At 42.4% G+C, this 10,216-nt stretch overlaps 1 protein-coding gene across 5 annotated transcripts in view; it reads right to left on the bottom strand.

The window, feature by feature from the left end:
* Positions 1–5,372: 5,372 nt before the first annotated feature.
* CCR3 (C-C motif chemokine receptor 3) overlaps positions 5,373–10,216 on the bottom strand; it is a 34,512-nt gene continuing 29,668 nt past the window's right edge. For 2 of the 5 annotated variants that reach the window (XM_084987165.1, XM_021068579.2), the window contains one exon: positions 5,373–6,831. In XM_084987165.1, the coding sequence (XP_084843291.1) occupies positions 5,744–6,831 (1,088 nt within the window). In that variant the 3' untranslated portion in view covers positions 5,373–5,743. Of the gene's footprint in view, positions 6,832–8,536; positions 8,665–10,216 lie in introns of all 5 variants that reach the window. The other 3 variants (NM_001001620.1, NM_001435018.1, XM_084987167.1) reach the window with 2 other exon arrangements.

Here is a 10,216-nt window from a genome sequence, read left to right as displayed (position 1 = left end):
TTAACTACTACACAATCAACCTTATTTTGTTTAGAACTGTATCTGGGGTCAGGCTAGAACTAACCTGGGGATTTAAGCAGCCTGTCTGCAGACCTCACATCCTGAGCACCCCCCCCCCCCCAAAATCTGGCCTCCTTCATTATGGCTGTGCATATCAGAGCCCCGGATCCTGTTGGGCATGGATTAGCCGGGGTCAGGAAACTTCTTTAAAGACGAGAAAGTAAATATTTTAGGATTTGTGGGCTCCACGGTCTCTGTCGCAATTACTCAGTTCTGTTGCGGTAGCACAAAAGCAGCCACAGACAATTCATAAACAAATGAGTGTGGCTGTGCTCCAGTGAAACTGTTCATAGAGCAGGCAGTGGGCTGTATGTGGGCTGTGGGTCACAGTTCACCAACCCCTGGATTAGATCAATGAATAGAGAAAGAGAAATGGTGACTTTACCTGTACTGAGGATTCACCTGGGCAGGAAGGGATGAAAAGCCCAGTGACAGAAAGACCATAGGCTATGGAGGAAAGAAACCTGCCTTGTTCAGGAGATGTGAAGACTGTAAAATTACAGCTCTGGGATTTGAAGAAAACCTCTGAAAGCTGGAAAAGGATCATTCTTCAAAAATTATTTTATTGGAGTGTAGTTGATTTATAATGTCTGGTTTTCTACTGTACAGCAAAAGTGTAATTCATATATACACATTCTTTTTAATATGCTTATCCATGATGGTTTATCACAAGATACTGAGTATAGTTCCATGTGCTGTAGAGTAGGGCCTTACTGATTATCCATCCAATATATAATAGTTTGCATCTGCTATTCCCAAACTCCCAGTCCATCTTTCCTCTCCTCCTTCCCCTTTGGCAACCAACCACAAGTTTGTTCTCGATGTCTATGGGTATGTTCCTGTTTTATAGATTATTTGTGTCATATTTTAGATTCCACATAAAAGTGATATCATATAGTATTTATCTTTCTCTTTCTAACTTGCTTCACTTAGTATGATAATCTCTAAGTCCATCCATGTTGCTGCACATAACATTATTTCATTCTTTTTTACAGCTGAATAGTATTTTATTGTATGTATGTACCACATCTTCTTTATCCATTCATCTGTCAATGACATTTACATTGTTTCTGTGTCTTAGCTATTACAAATAGTGCTGCAGGAGTTCCCATTGTGGCTAAGTGGTAAGGAACCGACTAGTAACCATGAGAACCAGGTTTGATCTCTGGCCTCACGCAGTCAGTTAAGGATCCAGCATTTCTGTGAGCTGTGGTGTGGGTTGCAGATACGGCTCAGATCTGGCATTGATGTGGCTGTGGTGTAGGCCGGCGGCTACAGCTCTGATTTGACCCCTAGCCTGGGAACTTCCATATTCCATAGGTGCAGCCCTAAAAAGACAAAAAAATTTAAAAAAAAATAGTGCTGCAGTGGAGGATCATCTTTTAAAAACTAATGGAGTATGATGCTCAATAAAAAGGACGAACAAGAGGGAACTCAATACTGAGGTGTGTTCAAGGTCCCATTGTCAAGGTGACTCTAGTCTTTAGTGCACTTCTGTGCTGCTGTGGCTGCCAGAACACTAACCTACCTACCCGGCCACCACTGTCACTTCTACCTTTTACTTTATGAAAAATTATTCAAATATGTAGCCTCAAGCCTTAACTGAGCATGCCCTGCTGGCTTCCAGCATCCTCATATCTATGTCGTGTTGCTTGGGAGCTTCCCCCCAGAGCTGGGAAAGCCTCTCCAGACCCAGGCAGGCTGGACAGGCTGAGGAATTAGTGCCAATCAGCCAGTTACTGACAGGAGTGGAGTGTTAGTACCTCAACTTCCTTCCCCATCAAACGAGAGAACTAAGAAGTATGTTACACCGTTTCCCAGAGATTTTTGGTGGTTATGAGCTCCAGTCATCCCCCCGTGGAAGGCGCTTCATCACATACCTTCTGTTGGCATCTTCTTCTTCCGTTGTACTTCCCCAGTCCCTCCTGGAGTTTTCTGCACTTTGCAAATAAACTCTTTGCTCTTCATTTCTTGCTCAGGAGCTGCTTTGGGGGGAGCCCAACATAAGCAGAATGTCACTTTCTCTGTGTCCCTTTCTTCAATGTCTTCATTCTACTTTCTGCCACTGGGGCCTTCGAGCCCCAGTCACGTTTCATTATAGTCATTTTGAGTCAGATGGGTCTCTTCTACTGAGCAGTAAATACATCTTATTCATCTTTGCATCACTGGCCTTTTTCCACAGCCTGTCACACAGTGTTCGAAATGTGTTTGCTGACTATGGGAAGTTTGATGTATAGGCAGCACTGAGGAGGCAAGTTTGAAGAGGCTAATGCACCATGAACCACATGCAGTAGCCACCAGCCACATGGTGGCTATTTCGATTAAAATTTAATGAAAATGAAAAATTCAGTTCCCCATTCTCAGCAGCCACATTCAGGTGCTCAGTAGCTGCATGTGATCTGTGGTGATTTTATTGGACAGCACAGATGTGGAACTTTTCTGTCATCGTAGATGGTACCATCAGACAGTGTGGACTGGGAAGCATGGTAGAGCACGCTGAATCTGTGACTCAGTTACATGCAGTTTTGTGTGGGTCACAGAGCTCTAAAAGCTTTCAGTGACAGCAGGAGTATGAACAAGCACCTATACCTTGTACTTGCGGTTACCTAAGGGCAGACACTACTTCACAAAGCAAGAGAGAACTGGTGATCTTTAGCTTTTACATGATTGCTTTATTTACATTTTGGCTGAACCACAAAAAAGAGAAAAAGTAACTTCAAAGTTTCTTAGCCACATTGAGATTCATGTTGCATGGTTTAGTGTTCCAGAGTTCACATCCTGTGCTGCCATGTAGGGTTGGATTTCTCTCCTTTTTTTTTTTTTTTTTTTTTTCCTTTTTATGGTTGCACCTTCATGTGGAAGTTCCCAGGGTAGGGATTGAAGCCCACGGCAACTGGATTCAAGCCACATCGGCAACCTACGCTGCAGCTTGCAGCAACGCAGGATTCTTAACCCACTGAGTGAGGTAAGACCTTTCAGACAGGGATGAAGGTAACAAAAATCAAGGCTACTCACCAGCAGTCATGACTGGACAGCATGGATGGCCAAGTGTAGGCACATCCCTTCTCCAAGCATTAGATTAGGATGTAAAATGTTTTAGAATTGGAATGTTTTCTGATCTTAGAGTGGAAGTTTCTGTAATTTGTGTGTGTGTGTGTCTTTTTTAGGGTCGCACCTGTGGCATATGGAGGTTCCCAGGTTAGGGGTCGAATCAGAGCTGTAGCCACCAGCCTATGCCACAGCCACAGCAATGTACAATCTGAGCTGCATCTTCAACCTACCCCACAGCTCACGGCAACGCTGGATCCTTAACCCACTGAGCGAGGCCAGGGATCGAACCCACATCCTCATGGATACTAGTTGGGTTCATTAACCACTGAGCCATGACAGGAACTCCCAGTTTCTGTCATTTGGGTTGAATTTAGGCATTGGCAGTTTTCTTTTTAAGACATGATTTTGAACTTAGGCATTGTAGGACAGAACACTATCTAATTCATTCTGACAGTGAGCTCCATGAGGTACTTAACTGAGTACATATTTGCCTAGGACTTAGCTGAGAACACAGCAGGTGCTCAGCAAATGTTTATTGAATGAATGAATGATAAGTGAGCAGATGAGTGGATGAATATATGAAACTTGAATATTAATCTTAGTGAAAAATGGGAAATGCGCTTGGTCTCATGGCCAGTAGGAGCTGATGCTGTGAATTGTCCATCATGTTCCAACCCCCCTTTTTTTCACAATCTGTTTTGTAGACTTTGAGCATCTAGCTCCTAAAACTTTAGCAATCAGAGTTTACTTGGTCTACAGAGGGGCTTAGAATGAATGATCTAATTAGGTTACAGGGTTAAATCGTGGCAGGGGGCTTTAATCTCCTTTTGGCTAGTAGAATGAATACCATATCTGAATAGTAACCTGGAGTTTTTAAAATATAATTCTAAAGTTTTGTTTATGTTTGAAAAAAAAATGTTGCCGTGTTTCAAAATCCAAAAGGTGCAAAAGAGTATTCAGAGAAAGATCTCCTTCTCCTATTCTCTATGTATATTGTCCCTAAAGATGATGACTGTTGCTTTCTCTCATATTCTTTAAGAAAGATGTTCAGTGGTTCTGAGCACAATTTGTGTATATCCTTTTTTTCTTTTTTTTAAACATACACTGTGTTTTGCCCTTTGTTTTTTTTTAAGTGACCATGTATTGCTCCTGGTGCTTTAACTCTTGGCCAAGTTTTTCTCAGATTGCTTTTGGCACCTCACTTATCACCCATTGATCATCCACACTTGCACTTGTCTCCTAACTTACATCCCTGCATGGTTCTGAGGCCTCTGCTCCATTCTCTGGGTGATACTGGATTTATCTTCCTGTCATATCATGTTTATTGCTTTACTCTCCTGCTCTAAACCCTTCAGTAGCTCCCCTTGTCTTCCCAATAAAGCCCAAGATGCTCTGCCTGAAATTCATGGTCCATCCCAAGCTTCCCATCACACCTGCCATCCACACATGCTCATGCTCTCCCCTCTCACCTTTAATTAGCCATTCCATTGGCTCAGGATGTTTCCCCCAAATTCTCTCCCTTTCAAAATCTTCCTCTCCTTCAGAGACCTACTCAGAAGCCACCTCCTCCATGAAGTCTTCCTCCCTCACATTCCAGCTGGAAATGGTCTCTTTCTTCCAGGTCCGGGCAAAGCATTGAGTGCATTCCACTTTGCACTGGAGTTTTTTTGTTTGTTTGTTTTTTGTTTTTTTTTTTTCCGTCTGTCTTACATCCTCCACTACAAGGAAGTCTCCATGGGGGCAAGGATTATGTTTGTTTTCTACATTTTTGCATCCTTCACTTAACCTAAGGCAATGTTGGTGCATCCTATCTGTATCACCTAACACACAGTTGGATAAACAGTGAGACTGGCGTAAAAGAGGACAATGTCTGCACATTTCAGGGCTCTGAGAGGTTTCTATGAGCAACTTCTATTCTCTATACTGAAAATACCAAATGCTCTTCTGTTATGTCACTCATGGGAAATGTCATTTGGTGCAAATAGGAGATCAGTTCACTATGAAGAATATTCAGAACAGGTGTGATATGCCATTATGGTGTTGAGAGTTCATAGGCATACTTTTTTTAGATGATTTTTATTTTTTCCCGTTATAGTTGATTTACAATGTTCTGTCAATTTCTACTGTACAGCAAAGTGACCCAGTCTCACACCACACACACACGCACATGCGCACGTGCACACACACACATTCTTTTTCTCACATAAGGCATATACATTTTTAAGATGTATTTTCATCAAGCAAAGAAAAAATTAGGCACATTTAGAAGGAATGTAATCGATTTATTGTATTTTGTGAAATATGTTTCCTTTATGTCAATAACTGGCTGAAGTAAAAGAAGATAAGCTTTACTTGTTTGTAGCTGCATATAGTAACTATCTAACTTCAGGTGCATTAAAATGTATGTAACTCTTGAGAGAATCAAGCAAAGCTCTGCTCTTCAGGGTTGACCACGAGTCACTGCCCAACCATTGACCTTTGGTAATGACTTTGGGGTGCATAGATATACCTCCACCATTGTGTATATATTTTAATGTCTTCAGAGCTTCAGTGCTGTGCTGGAAGTTCAAAGGACTGGTATAGAGGTCAATGTATTTGCTTCATCTTCTTCAGACAATGTTCTGCATCTGACCTAAAATACAGCAGAGAGTTCCTGCTCTCCCGTTGATGGGGAGACAGAGCTGGTTCTTTCCATTCTTTCACTAGGAATAAATGGGATGAATTTGCTCAGGTAGATGGCCACATGTCTGTGGAAAAAGTGGCGGAGGTGCTTCTGGAACCTCTCGCCAACAAAGGCATAGATTACGGGGTTGACGCAGCAGTGTGAATTGGCGATCACCTCCGTCACCAGCAGGGCCAGGTCCAGCTGTTTGCTCTGTTCACAGCTGGCCTCCAGGTTTATTTGAAAAGCAAGGAGAAGGAGAACCAGGTTGTAGGGTGTCCAGAAGATGAAGAAGACCACCATGATGACAAAAATGAGCCGGATGGCCTTGTATTTTTTTCTACTGGGGCATCTCAGCAGTGTTTTAATGATTCCTGAGTAGCAGACAACCATAATGAGCAGAGGCAGAGCAAGACCCAAAATATTCATCCTAAGGGCATGGAAAAGCTTCCAGGTATTTTCTCCATTCTTTGGGTAAAGAGGACTGCAGACCACATCTCCAAACTCCTCTTGGGACTCATAGAAGATAAATTCAGGGAGGGCTGCTAGCCCTGCCAGGATCCAGGTGAAGACACTGGTGATGATACCAAAAGTGATGGTCCGGGTTCGAAGGGCAAATACAGCATGGACAATGGCCAGATACCGGTCTATGGTCAACAGGATGATGAAGAAGATCTCACTGTACAAGCCCAGGTAGTAGAGCCCAGAGAGGAATTTACATATATGGTGGCCAAAACCCCACTCCTTCCGCAAAATATAGTGAATCCAGAATGGCAGCGTGAATAGGAAGAGCAAGTCAGAAATGGCCAAATTGAACAGGTAGATGTTGGTCATAATTCGGAGCCTCTTGTATTTTGTGAGGATCACCACCACGGCTACATTGCCCAGCAGACCAACGCCAAACACCAGGGAATACAGTGGGGGCAGGAAGTGGGCCCCCACATCCTTGACATTGACCTTTATACATGGCGTTGCCAACTCGTAGTCATAGGGTGTAGTCTCCACAGCATCACTGCCAGTCTCAATCCCATTGACCGAGGTTTCCATTTTTCTTGTCCCTGTGATAGAAGAAGGAAAAAGCAACCCCACAATCAGCCATGACCACCCCACATGAACTGCACCAGTGGGTTTATTCATTTACTCACAAAAACCACAGGGATAAACAGCCTATACGTTCTTCAGCATGTATTTCCAAAGGTCTGTCAGAGATGCTATTGGCGGGGGGGGACAGATGTCAGAAGTAAAGAATCTAATGTTTTGAAAGTCAGTGTGATCCGTGATAGGAGAAGTAGAAACGTTGTGAATGGTGGTGGGGATATTGATTGCTTCACGCATTTAAAGGAGAAAATACAAAACAGGAAGAGACAGTGTGGGTAATGAAAACAATAGTATTATAACAATTATTATTACTGTTCTTCTAAGGCATTTTTCATTTTATGTTTTACAGATTATGTGTGACTTTCAAAATCATTCTATTTAAAAATCAAATGCTAATAATAATAATAGTGATTATTATTGTTACAAATAACTATCCCTTTCCATATCGCCATAACAACATACTTACTGTTCATCACAGCTAATGGGGAAATTGAACTTTAAGGAAATTTAATAATTTGTCTAAAATTCTCTAATAAGTAATTACAAAAGTTCAGACTAGGTTTACACGATCTATGTCCAACTCTCTCATGACTAGATTCAAGTGCAGTAATTTTTGACTTGTGAAGACTTAGCTATTATAGTTATTAACTACTGTCGTAATTATAAGCAGCCTACCTTTTTCCTCTCCCTGACAGTGCTGAGATGAGCTAGTTGTGTGCCAACAGCAAGCCCCTTAGAGTTTCTCCTTCATAGAGGGGCTGAGCAAGAGGCATAAGCCAATGGGATTTCTTATTTGATTTGATATTTTTTTTAGACCAGGATTCCTAGGGTAAGTGCTTGCTTTTCTTAAGATTACAGACTTGGCTGGAGAAGAAGGAAAAACAGACAAGGAAGGAATTCATGAAGGACAGTTAACCCTGCACTGCTTCCTCAGAAGAGGTCCTGCTGACTTTCTCCTTTCTATGAGGAAGGCACAGTGTAAAGTCATGAATGCCTGTCAATAGGCATTTCTCAAGACCAGCATCTACCTGAAATGCAATAATTGGAGCTAATGTCAAGGATTATCTTTGCTTCTTAAGCAAAGTATTCCCAGTATTCTACTGGAACCCCAAAGGTTAGCACCTGTCAAGGTTCTGTGTAGTCAGAGTGAGAGTAGAAAGAGAGACAGGAGCCATTCCTGGCTGTTGTGCTCACCAGCTCTAGGACTTGCAAAGCCCTTACCTCTGTGCCTCATTTACTTAAATCCAAAATAATGATCCTCATAGAATCCAAGGTTGTGGTGAGGATCAAATGAGAGAGTCCACACGAGATCCCATTTTAAACTAAAACAACAAAAACAATCAAACCTCTCTAAAATTGGTAGGAAGCAGAATTGAAAGAAAGGCAGTGAGAAGCCATTTCATATGAAATCAGGAATATGTAGGGGCATTTGGATAGAACTTGTCCATCTATTTTCTTTTCCTGGCCACACCTGTGGCATATGGAAATTCCAGGGCCAGGTATCAAATCTGATCCAGAGCTGTGACGTACACCACAGCTGCAGCAACACCAGATCCTTAACCCACTTTGCTGGACCAGGGATTGAACAGGTGCCTCCACAGGGATAAGCCAGATCATTAACTCACTGTGCCACAGCAGGAACTCTTTATTGTCCTAATTTCATACCTCTGTCCTAGTACATCATCTACTGATCAGTGAGACAGCCAGGCTTCTGAGATGAAAATGGAATTGAGGATCACTGGTTTATATGATCTTATCAGCATTCTTCCTCCTAATGGCATAATCCACAGCAGCTGAGGGAAAATATCCACTGTTTTGTCTGTTATGCATTTACAATCAGAACAGTGTCTCTCTAAACAATGTCTGAAGCAACCAGGGAACAGAGTTCTCAAGATCAAAGGTATAGTAGCCTCTACTCACCACTAATTATTCGTATTTCCTTCCCTTTTCTCCTAGACTGATCTAAATACAAGTCAAACTTTAAAAAAAATAATAATAAAGTTTTGTTCAACTTAAGGATCATGTCTTTAATTCATGTGTCACTTCCATAAATCCAACGTGATCAGTATGATAAAATTGTAAAATCTTGGAAGTACCCTAGACTGAAAAGCACAGGGAAGCAAGCAGTTTCTGGAGAGTTGAAAGCCAAGTCCTTGATTGCTAGTTACATGGGATCAGAGATCTGAAAACCAGTATGGTATTTACCTGTATGCAGTCCTAATCATAGTCCTTGCATTTTAGAAGACTAGTAATAGTAAACAAACAATATCAGCAATAAAGAAAAGGAAAAAAAGTACAGGTGGAAACCCCAAATCTTACCATGATAAGTTTACCACCATTAACATTTCTCTGTGCGGATATGCACGTGTTGATACAGTTTTGCGAAATATAAGATCATGGTCCTTTAGCTGGTTCGTTAAAATTGCTCACAGTATAACTCAGCCATGCGAAGTAAATGAAGTTTCTTTAGTCTCCAGAACTGTTTGTCTCTTTGTTACTAGCTTCCCGCCCACTGGGTAGCAGGAAAAAGCATTCACAAATTTTAGTCCTAAGTGTTTTAAATTTAGCCTGATCCAGCCATTCATTTGAATGATGACTTTAAGTTTTACTCATCCTCTCTTGCCAGCTCATAATGTCCGTTCCTTTTCTTCTCTCATCCGTCTTGTCTAAGAGGGCAGTGGAGATACGGGGGAGAGGCCAGAATGACTCATGCATAGGGAGAGGGGGAAGGAGGTACCTTGGTCTCCTATTGGTTCTTGATTTATGTGGGTGGTCTCCTGAGAGGGGGTCAACCTAGTCCCAGCCTTGAGCCTAGTGCTGGCATCTGCTGCAATGGTTTATGGTTAATGACCTCAAGATCTACTCATTCTCAGTCCTCCCTGGGCATAATGACCCCTCCCAGGTGATGGAGCGTTCCGTCGGCTCCCGATGGAACCACATCTCCATCAGGTTTCTAGCCCACGCTGTGCCCTTTCTTCTGAAGTGGCAGATGCCCAGGCAGACCTCTTCCTCCTTGACTCCATGCTGGTGCCATGTATAAACCAAGGGACACACAAGACTACAAACTACATCTTTTTTCTCTCTGACCACCAGCTTCAGTGCACTGGCCATCCCATGTGCATAAGGAGGTGACTTGCATAGAGACATCCTCTTAAGGGTCCCCCCAGTTTATTTAAAAGCTCTTCACACCCCTAACTCCAGCTAAAGCGTGGATGGGAGAGATAGGGCCACACAGATGGGACTGCTTCCTTCCATAACCATTGTCTCTTTTCCCACAATTCTTGGAGTCAGAAGGAAATGCACCCTCTTCTTGCCATTTCCTTCTGACCAGGTCCAACTAAATAT

The sequence above is a fragment of the Sus scrofa genome, chromosome 13, assembly GCF_054392235.1.
Source record: "Sus scrofa isolate SSC_HxYL_T2T_F1_AM1 chromosome 13, Sscrofa_HxYL_maternal_Yorkshire_Landrace_v2.0, whole genome shotgun sequence".
Classification (NCBI taxonomy): Eukaryota; Metazoa; Chordata; class Mammalia; order Artiodactyla; family Suidae; genus Sus; species Sus scrofa.
Note: the sequence above shows the minus strand (reverse complement) of the source record. Positions and strands in the feature narration are given on the sequence as shown.